The 20,966-nt window shown below is 40.1% G+C and overlaps 1 protein-coding gene across 3 annotated transcripts in view; it reads left to right on the top strand.

Annotated features, from left to right (window-relative positions):
- PDS5A (PDS5 cohesin associated factor A) overlaps window positions 1-20,966 on the top strand; it is a 140,201-nt gene that overhangs the window by 88,343 nt on the left and 30,892 nt on the right. For all 3 annotated transcript variants that reach the window (XM_090035780.1, XM_090035782.1, XM_090035781.1), the window contains exons 17-25: window positions 6,088-6,203; window positions 6,906-7,011; window positions 9,857-10,017; window positions 13,826-13,949; window positions 16,089-16,247; window positions 16,457-16,525; window positions 18,028-18,164; window positions 20,216-20,339; window positions 20,626-20,830. In XM_090035780.1, coding sequence (XP_089891906.1) covers window positions 6,088-6,203; window positions 6,906-7,011; window positions 9,857-10,017; window positions 13,826-13,949; window positions 16,089-16,247; window positions 16,457-16,525; window positions 18,028-18,164; window positions 20,216-20,339; window positions 20,626-20,830 — 1,201 coding nt within the window. The remainder of the gene's footprint in view (window positions 1-6,087; window positions 6,204-6,905; window positions 7,012-9,856; window positions 10,018-13,825; window positions 13,950-16,088; window positions 16,248-16,456; window positions 16,526-18,027; window positions 18,165-20,215; window positions 20,340-20,625; window positions 20,831-20,966) is intronic.

Raw genomic sequence — 20,966 nt, 5'->3', positions numbered from 1 at the left:
GCTGCGTCGGCCCCTCTGCTCCACTTACCTTAGGGGGATCAGCTGCTGCTGCCCCCACTGCTGCTCCGTTCGCCTCTGCTGCTCTCGCCTCCGCTCTGGGTCAGGTAAGGGGGCACACGTGTGTGTAAGACACGTGTGCCTGTGTCCTTCCTCCCCCTGCTGCTCCTAGCTCCCGAGTGCTGGAAGCTACGTCAAACTGCAGCTTTTAAAGGCTGCGGTTTGAATTTCCTGCCTCCACTCTATGTGCCAATCAGGCACTCCGGACTTACCGGAAGTGCCTACTGGCGATCCCACCCCCCTGCTCTCCCTTGCTGTGGGGGACCCGGTGCCTCCCCGAGGGATACCCCCGGGGGTGCTCCCTGGCTTGGGGGACAGTCCCCCCCCAGCCCACCTTGTTTGCGCGCTCGGGAGCGCGGCTCCCTACCAGCTCAGCTAAGAGGGATCCAGGGGGCTTCCCCTCCGGATCCAGCTCAGCTGTGTCGGCCCCTCTGCCCCACTTACCTTAGGGGGATCAGCTGCTGCTGCCCCAGCTGCTGCTCCGTTCGCCTCTGCTGCTCTCGCCTCCGCTCTGGGTCAGGTAAGGGGACACACGTGTGTGTAAGACACACGTGTGCCTGTGTCCTTCCTCTCGCCGCTGCTCCTAGCTCCCGACTATAAAATTTAGTTTGATAGTCTATATAATGTCCTTTAGAAATATCTAACTAAAGATATTAAGTAAAGATGCAATCACTGTCTTCATAGCAACTAAGTTATTTATCTATTTGTATCCATTTCTTGGATGACAGCAGCCAAGCATAACCAGTTTGCTTGTACTGCTCTTTTAAAAGTCTTGTTTAATGTAGAGCCTCCTGTATTTCATCTTGCAACTCTACTGAAGCTTGTTAGGAATAACATAAGTCCTGTGAATTTTTGGCTTCCAAGAACATTTTTGAATATTTGTGTGTATTCTACATTGTCTGTTGTAAATGCCTGCTCTTAAACATTTTTCATAAAATAATCATTGTTGATTTTTTGTCAAAGAAGAGGGCTCATGGGACCAGAGTGGCACAGAAAACTGGTAACATCTCCTCGATAAGACGGTCCATATTAACAGTCTATACATGATTCCTAGTATCAGCCTTCCTTTTCCCATAAGGAGAAGCTTAAACTTTTACTCTGTTCCTAAGAACAGAGCCCTAAGACCACTTTCATGGTAGAGACCAAATTCAACTTTCAGCTCAGTGCCAAAGACACAGATGACATTCTTAACACAAACACATATCAGTACTGGACTCTGCTAAGCATCAGATTTGATGCTGATAGAATTTTTATCTGCAATAGAAGCATTAGTGGTGCTGGTTTTCTTGATGGTAGAGGAAGTTACTATATTTCTGGCACCACTGTTGGCACTTCTGATATTACAGTCAACATGGCATCTCTAACTTCATGTTGCTGATGCCACTGCAGAGTTCAGCACAATGAGCTTGGGCATGTCTTTTCTTCTTTCGCACCGTTCAGGAGAAGTTGCATGTCTTCAAACCAGGACCATTTACCCACTCAAGAGTCGAAACTCATTCAGCTCATGCATGGATGTGGCCTAGTTAGTTTTACCAGAACTAGCCATTATCCCTGCAGTACTCACTTTAGGGCATACTGGAGGCTTGCTTCTCTTACACCAGTCACAAAAATTTAGAATATCACACTCCTCTATATCAATTGCTAGACCTCCAGCAGGGTGGAGCAAGAACAGTTTGCAGATGAAGAACACGTAGATTTTGGGGCTCATGAATAACACCCTTCATTCTCTCAGAGTCCCATCATATTATCTTTCTCTTGACAAGCAATCTCCTCAGCTTTTGTATCAGATCCTTGATAATTTTAGGTCCTTTCAGAAGCTGCTGCTCTGTACTACTGACATCCTTGAAAGGGAATCTCAGTAATTTGCAGGAAAATATCACAGTTTATTGAATATACTATGTTTTGTTCCTGCCAAAGTAGCTTTGCCAGTTAATGAGAGTTTTTATGAACCAGCTAAAATGTCTGAAAATACCAGGCGTATTTTCCCAATTGCTGATAGACCAGAAAAGTCTCAACTACTCCAAAATGTTTTTGTGCAATTTTCATAGACCTGTATGGGTTTATTAGTGGGCTCTGCAGTCCATGAAAAAATAATCAGTCTAAATATACTCCAAATAAGAAATAAACTAGGCCTCTTTGGAGGAAAGGTTATTAGCGTTACTTCAGCTACGAAAAGCAAGCTGTCAAGCCTTCTTTACAATACAAAAATATCTATACTGAATAAGCTATCCCCTCATCTGGCCAACTTCCTCAGACCCCTAAAGAAGAGTTAAAAGCCATTATCACTAGGGCCAGATACAGACATTACACTTTTATCAATATAAGTGATCAGAAATTGGTCTATACCCATAACAGAACAGAAGTTCAGCGTACAAAACCGGTCTATACCCGTAACAGCAGAAGTTCAGTGCACATGTTCTGGTTTTAAAATGGTGAAACCTGGTCTAAGATTTGCACCCCTTGCCAAAGGGTGAACTTGTGTTCTTTTCGTTACTGATCTGAACTATACCGCTTATAGAAAAAAGCGTAACTTAGATTGATTCCAATTTGGGCTTTTTGAATGTCTGTATCTAACCTAAGAGACAACAAACAGCTGATTCTTACAGACAACAGTTCTGCAATATATTACATAAACAAGGTTCTGAATGAACAACCTTGTCAGACTGCAGCCAGATGACAGACAGAATGTCAACAACACAGAGCAATAACCTCAGTAATTCTCTATCTCCCAGGAGTCAGAAAAAATTGAATAGACTTTCTAAGTAGGCAATCCATCCTCAGCCACAAGTGGTTTCTGAAGAGCTCCATCACCATCGCAGTGTTTAACCAGTGGATATGTTATCTTACAGACTCATGATGTTCCACGTCTCTTGCTCCAGACGTCCTTGCATAACATTTTTCTTTCCTTGAGGTTAAGGACTTGTGTATGCATTTTGCCTGATCTCCTCCATATTTGTGGGAATATGGAACATTATAAAGGATGCAACCATATTAGTTGTAATAGCTGCATCTTGGCCAAGATATTTCTGATTTACAGGTTTCCTCAGAATGCCTGCTTGACCTCTTGACAGTGACCGACTACATCCCTACCAAGTAAAAAAACCAAGAGATTTTAATTCAGTCCTTGTAAGCCTCATGAAGTACCTCAAGCCTTCATCTGATTCTACTCCATACCACTTTCTAGTTGGCCTTTCTAGTTGTCATTACTCAGAAGAGTCAGTGAACTGTCTCATGGCTTTCACAAAAATCCCACAAACATGAATTGTTAAGTGTTCATCCCAAAATGTATTTCCAAAGTTGTTTCACATTTCCATTTAGATCTGTCACTTCTCTGCATTTTCCTTTCAAAACCTCCTTTCTCTCCAGGGATAAAAAATGTCACACTTGAGGTATTCCTAGGGTTTTGCTTTGGACAAAGGTCTTATAGGACAGAACTCGTGGTAGAGGTGATAACTTTTATTAGACCAGTGATTGTGCTAGGGACTGCCCAGTTGGAGTGAGGTACGAGACTGAGCCGCAGGTGGGGGCTCCTGCCACTACATGCAGCATTGGGGAGGGGTCATGTGCTCCTGGATCTGCATGCAGGGCGGGGCAGGCTGGGGCTGGGACTCTGCTAAGCTGTTCCCAGTGGGGGGCTGGGCTGGGCTGGGAGAGAGGGTTGGTGTGGGGGGAGCTGCCATGAATTCTGGGGTGGCTGCAGCCGCTCCTGTAGCTTCCTCTCAGTGCTGCTGCCGCCTCCCAATCCAAGCACAGTCCCTGCCAGGAACAGCATGGTGCAGCCCCAGCCCACCCATACCTTGCATACGGATCCTGGGGCATGCACCCTCCATGCCCTCCTGCAGTGCATGCAGAGGCAGAGCCACCACCCCCAAACATTAGGGCTAGGGGCAAAAAGTAAACATAAACTGATATAAGTGATCAGAAACCAATGTACACCGGTAACAGAACAGAAGTTCAGTGTATAACAGTTTCAAAATGGCCAAACCCAGTTTAAGATAGACTTAGGTGGTTGTAGTATCAGATTTAATCAGTTTACATTAGATCTGTTGAACTTTTGTCCCAGATTCAGTACCAATCACCTTAGTTCCCTGTCTTCTGACATCCCAGGATGCCTTGTGACTGCCCCTCTCCCCCATTACCCCATCTTGCAGGTCAGCGGCTAGTCTCTGCCCCCTTTGTGCTGGCCCTGCCTCCAGGCTGTCATAGAGCTGAGGCAGCAAAGCCCTTGCTCCCCAGCCTGCCCTGCTTGCACCTGTCAGCACTGCAGAGCAGTGGGAGGAGTGGGGCACCAGGGTCTTCCCTTCCCCAGTTGGGGTCTGCCCAGCTGGGTTTCTCCACCCCAGCCTGGCTGCACAGCCCCACCCACCTCCAGTTGCCTCTGACCCACAGAGGGAACCCCATGCTGGGGGAGGAAGGGGTGTTGCCCGGGCTCCTCCTGAGCCAGGGTCTGGCCAGCTGTGGAGAGCCCCAGAATAAGACTGATTCTTCCCCTCCGACATGGCCAAGCCAGCTGCTTAGCCCTGCCTACTGCCACTCTCTTACCCACAGGGAGAGGGGGGAAGAGCCCCCAGTCCTGGTACAATTGGGCCTACTGTCCTGTCCCCCACAGCAACACAGATCCCTGCTCATTTCTTCCTCTTCCCCCTCACCGCCCCCACCTCCTGATTACCTGTCACTGCCTACACTGTCTGTCCTAGGGAGCAGGCAGGGAAGGGTTAAACTGCCAGGGTCTGCTTCTGACACAGAGCAGAAGCCATAACCCTTCCCTACCTGGGACAGACAGCCTGGGCAGCCACAGGGAGTGGGGGAGAGGAGAAGTGAGTGGGGATCTGCGGGGGAGGGGACAATGGGTCTGATCTGGTCCAGCAGGGGAGGGGGCAGACCTTATCTTGGCACCAGGACTAGGGGCTCCTTCCCCCCTTCCCGTGTGGGTCAGAGCGTGGCAAGGGGCAAGGCTGAATGCCCACCTGTGCTGGGGGGGAAGGTGGGGTCAGCCTCAGCATGGGCTTCTCCACAACTGGACAGACCCTGGCTCAGGGGGAGTCTAGGCTGGGGTGGAGGAAAACCTCAGAGGCATGAGGCTCTCCCTACGTGGTCAGAGCCTGGCTCAGCACCAGGACAGGGGCTCCTTCTCCTGCCCTGTAGGGGGACAGCAGGGGTTGGTGGCATGCTAGGCAGCCAATAAAGGCTTGGAGGTGGGTTCAAATCCCCTCCACCTTCTGGCCTGGGCCAGTGCAGGCTTCTGCCTACCTTGGCCAACTGAAGATCGAATGCGGGTTGCATTTGTTATCGATCCAATCTACACATCTTAGAGAAACTTGTGAAGATCAGATCAATTCCACCTTGGGCTTTTGACTGTCTGTATTTAGCCGATGTCTGTAACCCCGGCTGGCGAATCAGATGTCAAAATTATTAGAACAAGCCGTCAATTCTCTTGTTTCAGGTTCTAATACTTCTTTAGTTCCACCTTCTAGGTGAGGCATTACTTATCAGTCACCTAGTATGAGATCCAGGTGGATGCATAATGAAAGAAGAAAGACAGATTACACTATAAGAACACAAGATGTTCAAGAGGGCATCATTCTTGTGAATCCCAAGCCCCACCCTTGGTTCCTGATTTATTCGTATTCATTGCTTAAGAATCTGAATTAGTGAGGGAATTGTGTGCGGTTTGCTGCTGCTCTGTCCTTTATTCTCTTGAGCAGAGCAGCACAAGGACATGCATGGCAGTCATAGTTTAAAGAACAGTGATGTTCAACAATTCCAGTTTTTGGTGCATGAGGTAGGATCCCTTGAATGGCAGTATTTCAAAGGGCCAAAGTAAATATTGCCTGGCATTACAAAAGCATAATAGAAATGAGAGTTGGAGGTACCAGCAGGTCAACTTGAAACATTCCAGTGATTAGTTCTGATAACTAACCGTATGAAATATATCTGACTCTGTACAGTTTATTCAGAATGCTTAAGCAATGATACAAATGAGTGCAGTGACTTGCTTGTAATGTAACACTCTTTGCTTTCTCTTTATAGAGAGAAATAGCCCGAAAGCTTGCAAATCCAAAGCAACCAACAAACCCTTTCCTAGAGATGGTCAAGTTCCTTTTGGAAAGAATTGCCCCTGTACACATAGACTCTGAAGCCATTAGGTAAGCTGGAAGAATCCTATTGACCCATGACTGACTTTAAAGTGCACTTTTAATATGAAATATAACTTTGTTTTTAATTAAACTGGCTGAGAATCAGCTGTCTGAATTTTTAAAATGGGTTTATACAGTTGTCTTCATTTCTGTCAGTCTAGAAAACGTGTTTTAATTTCAGCTATTTTTTTCAAGCATAAAAGTGTAAATGATAGAATTTAGATGAATTTACTGGTACCTTTCTATTTGGAAGCTTTATTGAAGAATAATGCATTTTTTATGTAGCTGAAACTAGACACAGTAAACTTTGTTAGAGTTGAATCAAGTATTTTTTTTTTTTTTTTTTTAATGAAAAGGAGTAGAATCTTCTGGATTCCTTTTGTGATCCACAGTGTAGCCTGGTTATGTGCTGAAACTGATCTGGTACTACTACTTTAGTTTATATCACTGAGGCCCCTGCTACAGGTTACATGAATTATGCAATTTCCTGATCAATCCTCAATAAATTTAGACCAGCCACAAGTGCAAAGTAATTATCACACAATAAAATTTGGAGGAAAACTGTTGATGGGAGATGAGCATTTATGAAACTGCTGTATTTTATTAACTGATCTTTTTAACTGAACAAAATTTCCTTGTAATAGTGTAAATTGTTAATATTAATACAGGTAATTAAGCTTACATATTTATATTTATTTTGTATTATTTTAGTGCACTAGTAAAACTGATGAATAAATCGATAGAGGGAACAGCTGATGATGAAGAGGAGGGTGTAAGTCCTGATACTGCTATTCGTGCAGGTCTTGAACTTCTCAAGGTAATCTGCAGTAATGTAGATTAAATTTTTGAAACCCAGCATCAACCAATTACCCCCTCTTGTTAAAAATAAAAAATATACAAACACACACACTGCTACATTCTTGAATTTGTTTTTGTTAATAGTAAGAAGAATTGAAAAATAACATTGCATAAATAAACCCCAAACTAAAACCTTTCTTTACACCTGGATATTCTAGATTTTTTTGCCTGTGACACCAGTCTGTCCCATACCCTAGCTTTTTCTTTTCAAAGGTGACACATACTTTAGTGAACATTAATAACCCACCTCAATCCATTTGTGTCAGCTGCCTGTAAGAATTCCAATGCTGTCTTAAAAGTATTCAGCCAAAGAACCTTGTCTTCTTAAAAGTAGGCAGTCAGAAACTCCTATTGGGCTGCAAGGTACCTTCCCATAAAACTATTTTCAGTTTTAATAACTCACAGAGGCTAACAATTTCAGCAAAATTTTAATATGAAGATTTGTTAAGCTGTCATCCAGAAGGCCCCTTTGTAATCACTCTCAGTTCCTTTCTGTGTCAGAACAAAGGTTTGCATCCCCCTAATTACTTTCAGTGATGCCAGAAGAATTAGGCATTATGCAGCTGACAGCTATAACCAGGAGTCTCCTTGCATTCAGGTGATACAAACAAGCTCTAAAAGACTCCTTTTGTATTGAACTTGGTGATACTTTCTCTGGCCACCATTTCTCTAGGTTTATTGTATGAATGATGTGTAAGACCTGACTTTCCTTGTCACTGTAGTTGATTTCTCAGAGATCTCTGTTCATTATAAAAGACAAGGCTGGAAGGGACTACTGGAACTGGGAGAAGCACACCAGTGTCATCCGGTGAACAATGATACTGATACTTGTATAGAGTAATGGAAAAGCCTGCTTCGAAGACCCAGCAGCCTGGGCCTTTCTGGAATAAGAGTTTCCCCGCTTTTCTGTACTTCTAGGATTGCTTATCAAAGGAAAATTTAACTGGGGAAAACATCATCTGGAAATAGAAGAACAAACATTTATCTTTAAAGATCTCCTGGTTGTGTATTAGAGATGGATAATTGAGAAAAGGAGGCATATTATTTTAATATGCTTCTCTGTAGTCATGAAGTCAACAAAAGGGCCTCCCAAAAGGGCTAATCCTTCCCTAAAGGCCAAAACCCTCTAAGAAAGACACCCATAATGGATAGGGATGTAGAAAAACTAAACAAAAAGGAATTTTGCATATAAAAGTTCATAAGAACAAGCTTAATTCTACAGTAAAGTGGCTTAAATAATATTTACTGAATTGCATACTCTACTAATTTCCTGCCATGTTTAACATTCATGACTTTTGCTAATCTAAATGATACAGTTTCGTTCCTCAGTAAGCACATACATTTCATTTTAATGTAGCCTTTTGCATTTCAAAGGCTCAGACCTAAAACGTGATTTCAGAAGAAAAGAAATATAGTGTTGTGTTTAATGATTGCCAAAATCTCCCACATTTTTCAAACTTTGTTTCTTGCAGGATATCATGGTATGAAGAAGTTGTAACAAATTATTCATTATTACTTGAATTTAAATTGCCAAATGTTAACATTTCTCTGGGCAAAGGATTTTTTTAAATAGGTTTTTTAGAAAGGCCTTAGAAAAAGAGTGTAATGGCATAGCATTAACTATGCAGCATTGGGGAAGTAAAGGGTACAAGGTGGTAACAGAGAGAAGATTAGCTAGAAAGACAGGAACCAAGTTAAGTGGGACAGAAACAGGGAGCTTGAATTGCCCCAAGGGGTTATGGGAAGCCAGTGAAATGATTTTAAAAAAGAATAAGAGAATGGGGTGTCAGACATTGTTAGTGACAGGCTGAGGATTTGATTTTTTGAGGCTTTGATTTGAATGGAGGGCAGGCAAGGCAAAGAATCTAGAAAGACAGGAAAAAGGAGGATGCATAGTTGAGGAAAAATACTTGGGAGATGGTAAGGGTTTCTTGCAATATGGATGGATTGGAGATTGTAGAGGAAAATCCTATTAAACAACATTAGTATTATGAGATGTTGAACTATAGAGAAGTATTTGGTCATAAGTTGGGGGGGAGTTTCAAGACACAAGTGCTGTACGGAAGAGGAAAGCCCCTCTAGGTTGAATATTTTTGGGATTAGCTCTTTTCACAAAGAATTTCCTTACATTAGATGTGTGCATCTGAAGTATACAATTCAAATCAAGGAATTCCACAATCCAAAGAAAGTACAAAATGTTTGCATTCTGTTGGCCATCCCTTTCCTACAGTATGTTTTCTGGGCTCCTTCACTTTTTGATAGTTCATTGTTCTCTCTTTGTTCAGCATTGAATCCCTGTACATTCAGAGGAAATTGGTTAGTGAGTGCAACTCTTTCACAAAATGTGCTTTAATACATATTACTTGCATTAAAAAGGCATTAAAGGCTTGTGCTGACAAGCTTTTGTTTTTACATGCATCTCAAACCTGTTGATTCTTTTTCTGTCCAGTGCTCTAAGATTGTGGAGAAATTATGCTCTTGTGGGATTTCTTAAAATGAGGAAAACTGTTTATATTAAAATGGGGCTATAAAACCTGTGCTGGATGCTATAACTCCATCTTGAATAAACATGTTGAAATAGCCAGTGTTTTATAAAATTAAGGACAGGAAAGAGCCTCTTAAAGAGAACTGGCAACTTTATTTTAAAATGCATGTAGTGTCTTTATGTAAAGTGGCATGAAACTGGTTACTGTTATTTTATTAAAGTTTATAGAAACTTTTAAGTGGATTTTTTTGTTTTGGTGGTAACTCATTATTCATGGACAAATATATTTCTTGACTTTGATATGTATCTGTATCTGCAGGTTCTGTCTTTCACACATCCTACCTCGTTCCACTCTGCAGAGACTTATGAGTCTCTTCTCCAGTGCCTCAGGATGGAAGATGATAAGGTAGCCGAGGCAGCCATTCAGATTTTCAGAAACACAGGCCACAAAATAGAAACAGACCTGCCACAGATAAGATCGTGAGTGTGTTTCTACATGCTGGTAGTGTTTTTAACACCTAAACATCTGTCCCCTATTTAACAGATTCAGCATATTGGCACTAAAGTCATTTATCTTTCCTGTTATGAACATGTAGTCCCTCCCATCATTCCAAATCACTTCATTTGCTGCCTCTACTTTCCTGATTTGAAATTCCTTCTCCTCACTTGACTTCTGTGTATTTCTTGAAGTGGTATAAATATAAAAAAGAGTCCATAAAATATAGAAATGAAAGAGTCTAATCTACCCCCTAATTTAAATATCTTTGGTAGTTTTTAGGCTGTTCAAGATGGATCAAAACCTTGAAATCCTGCACAAGTCAATAGGCACCCTGTGCAGACGAGAAGGCAGAGGTATCATATGAAGAATGCACAGGCCTTGGAACAGGTGTTCATTTCTCCACACAGGATTACTGTGAAAGGAGAAGTTTGTGGGTGGGAGGCGGAGCCCTCCCAGGGCTGGAGTCCTCCCAGGCTGAAAGGCTCCAGCCCCAGAAAAATGCTCCCTGCTTCCCACAACTACTGTTCTAGAGCAGTGGTTCTCAGTGTTTTTTGTACCGGGACCCATTTGTAAACATCGATGGATAGTCCCAACCCAGCGTCCCTCACTCCTGACCTACTGCCCTCTGGCGCCAGAAGAACCCCTTCTCATCTTTTTTTGCAAAAGAATCACTTCTCATCTTCAGTAAACCCCTTGAGTGGCTATGCTCTTGTTTTGTGCCAGGAGAAAGCCTTTTCTCCCAGAATAAATGTAACTGTTTTTCATCAATGGGCACAGTCTCACTAGCTAGCTGCCAGAGTATATTCCACCTGAAGTTTTTTGGGTATATTTAGAATGTTGCCTCAGTTGAGCACATTACAGTATACCACACTTACAATGAAGGCATGATAGAAAATGGTTTTAAGTTCACTTTCGAACAATAAGAACCTTTAGCTATATACAGAGTTAATTAAAGCGGCTCTTAGGAGCCTCTCTAATTAAAATGCCCACAGCATCTTATGTATTTAACGTCCCATGTTTCAAAATGACCGGGGGGGGGGCGCTTTAACTAAAGCTCATTCAACAAGCTTCAGTTAAAATGCCCTTGCTGCTGTTTTGAAACTTGGGTATGCTGAATACACAAAATGCAGTATGCTGGAGCATTCTGATTAGAACACTTCAGCAGACTCGATTAATCGAATGAATTGGAGCACATATTAAAAGTGCCCATAGAGATGTGTCAGGGAGGAGGGAGAGCAATTGAGCTGTTATTGTAACCTTGTCTTTCGCTAGCCATGAAAAGTCTGTCCAGACTTGTAGAGTGCCAAGTACCTCCTTCGGTCAGAAGAGTTGATATCATTCCCACCATATTTTTTCATGGTCTTACCTGGATTATATCTTGACCACCTCATTTGCATCTATAGTCCATAAATGTGGTTTCAGAGGAGTCAGTGGTTACTCTAAAACAACATTTTCAAAGGCTTATAGATCTAATAGAATAAATTAATATATCTACTCTTCAAGATTGTGGACACAGGGACATGTGGAACATTTTCAAAAGGGGAGCCTTTCAAAGGGCACCTGCATAGTTCTATTTGTTATGTGCAAGTGAGCTGAGAACAATACAGGTGTTAAAGTTGGAGTGATAGTGCTACATATGTATCATTCAGGTGCTGCCCGTTTGAATGGTATTCCATTTTACCTACTAATGTTACCAGAGCTGCCTCTGTGCCACAGTCAGGTCACTAACTAAACAAACCAGAGCGAAGAGATCTGAGACGAGTAAATACTCTGGGCGTTGCATTTAAAGAATTTTGATCAAAAATGGAAGAATCTATGCAGTATGGAAGTCAGCCAGGTTGTCTATTTCAGAGTATAGTGTCTTCAGAACAGGTTTTAGAGAAAGACAGTCTTCTGCCTTTTGAAAAAGATATAAATCTGTCAACAATGGCCCCAGGTCTTACTTTCCTCTTCCCAGCCTCCTCCATCTATGAAAGATATTGGTCCTGATCATGAGTTTAATACACTTCCATTAGAGGAGAGACACTGCCCACATCAGCACTTTTAGGCTTTAGTCTACATAGCTGTTAGTCAGAGTTGTAATGAAGGTATGCTTTCTGAGTGATTTAGCCATGCACATGTAGATGTGGTTTTTGCCTAGATGGATTATCTTGCTTGGAATGAGAGATGTTTAGAATAAATTCTGTTGGCAAAAAGTGATTTTGCCAATATAATTGTGTTGACATTTTGCCGGCATAAACTGTACCTAACCTGGGAAAGTGCTTTTGGCATAATTCAGTCTTAGCGTTTGTCATCTCAAGAAAAATGGTGTGCTCCAGGCATAGGTGGATATAGAATTTTGAAAAGTGGGGTGCAGATGGAAAGGTGCATCATCACATATAAAACAATGCACATTTTTCTCCGGTTAAAAAGAAACTAGAAGCTTTACTAATATGTCAGGGGCCTGGGACTGTGTTATTCATTTTAAGATGAGTTAAAAGCAATCTACAGGGCTGTGAAATAGGAGCTTCATTACCAGGAGCAGCTAACAGAGCACAATTATAGAACAAAGCATAGCTTGATTGATAGAACATCAAGCCCATTAAAAAGGAGAGAAAGTCATTAGCATCTGTAGAACAAAGATTGTAAAAGGGATCAGGTAGATTACAATGAGCCTTGAAGTAAATGACTCCCTCAGCACTGGCTGACTAGAGATGTTGCTGCCCCTGCCAGGCAGTTGGTTTTAAGCTTTGGGTGGGGCAGGAATCAAGGTGGGGTGCAATTGCAGCAGTACTTCTCCCCTCTAGACATACCCCTGGCTCCAGGTAAGGGAGAAGGTTGAGACTGACTTTTTATGTGTCATCAAACATAAGAAAAGTGCTCAACTGTGTCTTCTTGACTTGGGCAGAGCAAAAATAGATCAGATTAACTAGGTAAACTAAATGATATCCTGCAGATGCAATCAGGAAGGCAAAGAAACTAGTTATTTATGATTATTTATGTAGCTTTACAAAGGTATATGATTTTTTTTACATGTAATAAACTTTCTTAATGAAGAAAAGATGTTCTGTTGCTTCTCAGTTGCAAATTTAAACCTCTTTAAGTCCTTCTCAGGTGCTCTGTCTAGGTGCAAGCTTTGCTCCCTGCATCTGTAAAGGTTGGCTTTCTGCAGTGCAACCACTGTTAACATGGGGTTTCTAAGATGACACCTCTCCCCTTTCTTTGCGCTGTTTCCTACTCATGTTAACATGACAGGCCCAACTCTTATCTTGCAAGCTTTGTTCAATTCTTTTTTTCCTATTTCCATCTGTGGATCATCAGCTTGCAATTACCAGCCAACCGCACAGTTCTCGCAACCATTTTCTTCTAAATCCTTTAATGGGTTGAGTATCTCCTTTAGTCTTAGACTCAAACCTAGGAAGACTAAATTTCACTAGGTTGGTTGGAGACAAGCAGTGGTTCAGACCAGTTAACAGGTCTCCCCCGCAGTTTTACTAAGAATCTGATTATAATTTCATTTCCTCTTTGTTTCCTCTCTAATAGTCTTTTTTGATTTGTGTGCAGTCAGGCAAGTCAAACAGGTAAGCCAAGGAGTGTATGGTATTAACTTAAAAATACACACAATTACCCATGTTCTACACTTGCATTATCCCTTCTGAACTTTTTTTAAAAATGGTGCTTGATTCAGAAAATCTTTATCCTATGAGCAGGGATTTGTATTGATGAAGAGTGCAGCTGTCAGATTACTTGAATTTATTTTTTGCCAGTTGTGAATATTTTATTTTTAAATGCTTTGCTTAATTTTTGCAGAACATTAATTCCTATTTTGCATCAGAAAGCAAAGAGAGGTACTCCTCACCAGGCAAAACAGGCTGTCCACTGTATACATGCCATATTCTCAAATAAAGAAGTGCAGCTTGCACAGATCTTTGAGGTATGTTGCCTTATTGGTTTAAAATACTTTGGTGTAGCATTCTTTATTGACTGTTTGATTGAAGAAATGTTAATCTGAGTTGAATTTCTAATCTTAATTATTTGCTTAAAGTTACGCATCTATTTTTCAGGGTAGTCAAGATGAAGACATTAACAATGTTACAATTATTGATACTCTTCATTATATTCCTCATATTGCAGTACCTATTTTTAAGGTGTCCTTCCATATAGCTCAGTACTTACCTACATGGAGAAATTAATGTACAGTTATCTATGGTGTGGTATGCCTACTCCATACCAACTCCCTGTATGAAAGTTACTGACTGTAAAGCTTGAAATCTGCTTTGGCTATATCTAGTACAGACTCATGACACAATGTTGAGCAACACAGCACACAAAGAAAACAGTGTGGCAACTCTTACAATTAAAGGAAATGCACCTCACTTTCTATGTTGATAAAAAGCTGTGTTCAGAGCTTTGTTTCTTAATGTTCTACACCTAATTGTCATCACAACATAATGGCTAGGATCAAGCCATACTTCATCTGTGCCCTTAGTTTTTATTCTTAAAAAAGAATACAAAGTAATTTTCTCCTTGCCTCTATGGGAAATTGTAATTGGGTACCTGTTAACTAGAAGTCAAGCTTTGTCTCCACTTGTTTCTGGTCCCTTTGCTGTCTGTTGCCACGAAGACCATGTCTACACAGTAAATTCACTCTTCCCAGAAGCAGTTCCCTCAAGCATGCAGCATTGCATTCAAACTAATCAGCAGTCTTGCTCAGCTGTGCTGATTAGCCAGCAGAAAGCACTGGGCAGACACCATTACACCTTTTCCAGTTTAGGAGGCAACATGTGAGGAGACGCACAGAATGCTAAGGGTGCTGTGCCAGGCATGGTAGATTTACTGTTGGGATTGGCTAAAACTATTCTCATCCATTGACATATGAGCTGCACATTTATCTATTCACTGATACCTATAGTAATCTTTAAGTTGGTAGTGTTGTCTGTATTCTTTATTAATGCTTCTGTTGATACGTAAGACCACCAGACTGTTAAGTGGAGAGGTGATTACTACTTAGGTCCTAGTACTATAGTGCTATTAAAAGAGAAACTTCTGTAAAAGTCAATTTGATATCTGCCCTTTTGAACTTCAGATCACCTGACAGCCATGCGGAAATGAAGCAGAACACATCACTTTGCACAACACTGTCCCCAGTCATTTTTTAGCAAAGATACATTGTTCATATAGTATAATCCAGAAAAAAATATGGTATTACTGTGCCAGCTGGCTTAACTTGTATTTCCATATTACTGAATTATCAGAGGGTTTTTTGTGGTTAGCCGCTGCATGAGGCCCTATGTTAGACATAGCTCAAATGTGCAGTGCCTGAACAGAGTCTTCTGCTGATCAGTTTGGGATGGAATGGAGCTATGCTGCATATTATGGCAGACTAACAAAACATGTTAAATGCATATTGTAATACCTAAATAAGATTAGCTCTTTTTTACTTCATTAAAATCTCTAACTATGAAGCCACTTAGTTGCAGAGCTGTATTTTGAAATTTGTGTCCAAAAAGAATAATAGTAAGGCACTTTGCTGGAGATGCTTTGAAAAATTCCAGAGCTGATCTTGGTATTCTTTCCATAAGTTTGCAAGAAATAAAAAATCAAGGATCATTTACATGAGGACACTTAAGAATGTTAATCCAAATAAACTAAAACAGAGTTTAAACTGGATTAATGAAACTTCATTAAACTCCTATATGGACACTCTCAGAACCAAGTGCAGTTAACTACTTATGAATGAAAATGTCCATTCAGAGATTTAATACTATTTAACTAATCAATTCCCAGCTTTAAGAGACCATTCTGGAAAGTAAATTTGAATTAATTATAGAAAAGTCCTCAGTTTCTTTTTGTCAGAAGGGTGGAGGAGAAAGGGTATTTTTTTTATCAGTAGTATAATTTCACACGCTATAATTCTGTAATTAACAAAAAAGTTGTCTTGGCTCATGAAATTGTCATTTATGAGGGAAATGAAATTAGTCAGCAGTTCACTTATTATTAAGTTCATTAAACTGTTTAGAAGTTTTCATTTGCTAATGTGTTGTCCATTTTGAATGGATTTTTTTCCTCTCAGCCTCTTAGTAGAAGTTTGAATGCTGATGTACCAGAGCAGCTTATAACTCCTTTAGTCTCATTGGGACACATTTCTATGTTGGCTCCAGACCAGTTTGCTTCTCCAATGAAATCTGTAGTTGCAAATTTCATTGTCAAAGATCTCCTAATGAATGACAGGGTAAGATTTATCTTTGAGTCCTTACAGTTCTGTTTTGCTGATTTACACTTTTTATAATATACGGGTTACTTAGGCCAGTGAAGCAATTAATACAGTGAGATGGCACACAGAAAAATGCTATATTTAATAGAGTTTAAATTAAAAGAATCATGTTTCTGATATTTACTTTGTGTGAGAATTGGTTTTTCAACTTGTACAAATATCTTTAGTCAACAGGTGAAAAAAATGGGAAATTGTGGTCCCCTGATGAAGAGGTTTCCCCAGAAGTTCTAGCAAAGGTGAATTATTTTCTAGCTATTAATAAGACATTCCTAATGAGACTTAAGTTATTTGATAGTAAGCCATTGATATTTCAAAACTATCAATAGAGAATTTTTCAAATAAAATGTACAGATTATTTTTTCTTTAGTATTTTATAATAACTTAATAGTTTTGTGTAATAGAGAGACAGTATTCTAGAGGACCACACATGCTGTTGGAAAAATCAGTGGAAATTTTTTCATGATACACATGGTCTGTGAATTGATGTGCTGTCATCTTACTGAATCTATAGGCCAGGGGTCAGCAATGCTTAGAATGTGTGCCAAGTGTGGGACGCCAGGCCATTTTGCTTGGCATGCCACAGCCAGCCCTGGCTCCAGAAGCTGCTGCCAGTGACAGAGCCTAGGCTGCTCCGAGCAGGGCTTGCAGCATCCCAGCTGCCTGCTGGGAGCAGCCTGGGATCCTGGCTGGCTCCCTGGGGCTGGCTGCAGCTGGAAGGCTCCAAACAGCTGCCCCGTGCTCCAGCACCAGTTCCGCACCAGCATGAGTAAGCACATCTCAGAGTGGGGGGGGGGCGGGGCTTGAGGCAACAAGCCCCTGTCTCTTCCCCACTTTTGGCACAGAGGTGATGAGCCCAGCACAACTGTTTGTAGGTGCCCAGAGCCCAGCACAGCTTTTAGTAGCTGCCCTTCATTTCTAAATGCACTTGTTTGGCAGTCTGATCAAAGCTTGAATATTATGGTATTGCAAGGAAGACTTCTGTTAAAAAGTAAAACATGTATTTATATCAGCAACTGGGTAGAAACTTTGTAAATCAGTAGTTTGTTTTTTTTTTGTTTTTTTTTACTTAGGGCAGGGAAATGTCTATACTTTCTCCCATCACTGCCTGCTCTTTTATCGCTTCATGTTGAAACATAAAAGAAAGTATTTCCACTGGTATTTCCTATCCTTAAAAACAACTGTTATTTTTTGTTACTGAATCAAGTGTTCTTCAGAATCACCCAGATACCATTTAGATCCTCTTTTGCTTCCTGCCAACTTTTGTCTTCATCTTCATTAATAGTTTAATCTTCATTTTTCAGGATCCTGATACTTCAACAGACTCTTTTTCAATTCTTGCTATCCTTCTAAGTCTTTTTACTTCACCACAAGCTTTTTCTTGTGGTGTGTTCCTTCAGAATACTTTCTGCAGCTTGTATAGGTGGGGCTTTTTGCCGCCTTCGTTGTTTCCTGTACTTGAGCCCTCCTTCCCCATTCTTATGTTCTCTGCAGTTTTTCTATTCTTTTTTTTTTTTTTTTAAGTGTCCTTGAAAAAACCTTCTCTTAAGCAACAAACCACACCTGCTTTTCCTTGATGAATGAAAATGATCTCCAGTTCATTCTGTTCCTTTTTAAAATGTCTGAACTTTATTAAACAGGTGTCTGTTCAAATTTGAATGTGTTTACAATAGATTTTGGTTTCCTATTTAATTCATTTGCACAGATTATAATTTATTTTTCATCTGTTTATTTTTAATAGGTACAAGCAATTAAACTTTTGGTACGTTGGCTCTTGGGTATGAAAAATAACCAGTCTAAATCTGCAAATTCAACACTCCGGTTATTATCAGCTATGCTAGTCAGTGAAGGAGACTTGACAGAACAGAAGAGAATCAGGTCCGATTTTGTGTTTTTCTTTTCATATATTTTCATCAACACTGTAGAATTTCAATGAATATTATATATTTACATGTTTTACCCTCTTCCCCCTGGCATGTAGCTGAGGAAGGAGTTTTGAAGGTTTTTAAGATCCTCACAGAACATAGAATAATTTGGTAGCAGAAATGGATGCCAATCAAGATATTTAATTACAGCAGTAAACCAGCATATATAAAAAGCACATTTGTGTTGTTTACCTATTGCTGTCACTATAATAGTAATCTAAACAGGACTGTAGTTGTGTTATTTATCAGATGAGGAATGAAAGACTTCCAGAAACTTCTTTCCTTGATTTACATTTAAATGATCAGACAATATATTTAGTGCTTTAACAACTTTTTGGAGCTCCTTCAGATGGGAAAATTTCATACTTTTCTTAGCTTTCATTCAAATGCTGTATCATAGGGAGTTATAGGCAGGCTGAAAAGGTAACTATAGCGAAAATATAATTGATTCTACACTTCCAGGATTTTTGTAACTTTTGTTTTGAGTGTCTAAGCATTCATCCTTCAAACAAAATCTACTGTTTTGATTGTGAAGAAATATTAATAGAGTACACTGCATTTCTGTAATGCATTTCTTTCAAGGATTTTAAAAAACTACACAAATATTAATGAGTACCAGTAGTATCCTTGCTGAGATGGGTTTTATTCTTAATTTGTAAATGAGCCAAGCAAAATACCAAGTATTGCAGCTAGTCAGCAGCAGAAATTGGAAAATAGAGTTAGTCTCAGCTTTAATTGTGATTCATTATGGTTCTGTTAAGCTAGCTTTGCTTGAAAAATGTATTGAAACGGACAATTAAAGCAACTATATTCTAGTTCTGTCCTCTTAGTTAAATTCAAAGTCTAAATATGAAAATTTAAGTAACACATTACCATTGTGCAACTTTTTTCTAACTTCAGTTATATCTGCCTTTCTACTTTTATTCCTGCTCAAAGGATCCTCTTTTAAACAAATTATGTACAGAACCCTATTGACATCAGTAGGAATGGGATTAGCCTCTCTGGATCACTCTCTTGTGGAGCAATAGGCCTAGACCAGTGATTCTAACCAGGGTGATGTTAAATCCTTTTAAGAATGTAATGCAATATTAACACTTTTAGGTGTGCAGTAACTTACATGGTTCACAGTATAAACCCAGAGATTTAAAAAAGCAATCCATAGTGTCAAAAACATTCTGACCTGTTGTGGTCTTCCTTAGTTCTTTGCAACAGAAGAATTGCCCTGTTGTTTTTCCATAGTCAAAAAAACAAGTGTAAGCAAAGACCTGGCATTCTCAGAGGGGTGCTGAGGAGAGTCTAAAAAGGTTCAGAACCACTAGCCTAGACTTGTGGTACTGAACCTCCAGCCCACAGGGCCATATCATCCAAGGCATGGGGATCCCTTCAAGCCAAATAACAGAAATAATCTCAGTCACAAAACAACCTCATGTGCTGACCCTGGCCCAAGCATCTGGCCCCTGGATGGGCTTTGCGCCATTCATCCAGCCCGTGGGCTGGAAGATTGAACTGCCCCTACCCCCCCAGCCTAGACCACTGCAGTACCTAGCTTTTTATAAAACCAGAATATAAGCTAAATTGTAATAGAACTCCTAGACAAATTTTTTTAGAATGAAAACATGGTTTATACATGGACATGTAATTTTTCTGTCAAGTCTCAGCAAACTAACCTTTTTAAATTAAACTAAGTTTGAAATGCTAGATGTTACATAGAGGAAAAATAATTTACAAATCAAACTTGCAGTCAACCCTTTGGAATTAGCTTTGTATACAGTGAAGTCAAAACCAAAGAAACTTAAACTCTTTTATTTCTCTACAATATTGAACATACATTAAGGCAAAAAGATGACAGATTCTTTTTACTTAATTGTTCTTTCCTAGTCAGGTAAATTTAGGTTAAGAACTTAAGACCTGTCATAGCTATAATTTTTTATTGATTGGTCCTTTATAAAAGAAGGAAATTTGATGATGCTGAAACAATTTGAATGTATTGATTTCTTTTTATAGTAAATCTGACATGTCTCGTCTACGGCTAGCTGCTGGTAGTGCCATAATGAAACTTGCACAGGAGCCTTGTTACCATGAAATAATTACCCCAGAACAGTTCCAGCTTTGTGCACTTGTCATTAATGTAAGTAACTGCTTTTGAATGAAGGTGTAAGTTGTGAAGGAACTGTTAGTTTAACTAAGTCGAAGTCCTCACCATAGAGCATTTGCTGATATTAAGATTTGACACATTCTTTCACTGTTGAACTTTCTTTAAAAAAAAGTCTTTCCAAACACTTAAGGTATCACATTGTGTGCATTAATCTTCTTAAATCATGCCATTTCACTGCTCCCAGTTTAAGGTTTTTCTTTTATCATGTTGAGAGGATAAAACTCTTATTGCTATATTGTTTGTGTTTTTGCTGCTACAGGATGAATGTTATCAAGTGAGGCAGATATTTGCTCAGAAACTGCATAAAGCACTTGTGAAATTATTGCTCCCACTGGAATATATGGCAATCTTTGCTTTGTGTGCCAAAGACCCTGTGAAAGAGAGAAGAGCACATGCCAGACAGTGTTTGCTCAAAAATATCAGTATACGAAGGGAATATATTAAGCAGAATCCAATGGCTAATGGTTAGTATGTAGTAAAATTTGTTCAAAGTATAATTGTTGAAGAGTAAACTTAAGTAGTTCTTAAAACTTAAGCTATTAATTTTGTCTGGCATTTTTCACAACGGAGTATGTTTGGAAAGTAATTTTTTTTCTTATT

This window comes from Crocodylus siamensis, chromosome 2, assembly GCF_052110815.1.
Source record: "Crocodylus siamensis isolate JL-2025a chromosome 2, ASM5211081v1, whole genome shotgun sequence".
NCBI lineage: Eukaryota > Metazoa > Chordata > Crocodylia > Crocodylidae > Crocodylus > Crocodylus siamensis.
This window is presented reverse-complemented; position numbering and strand designations above follow the sequence as displayed.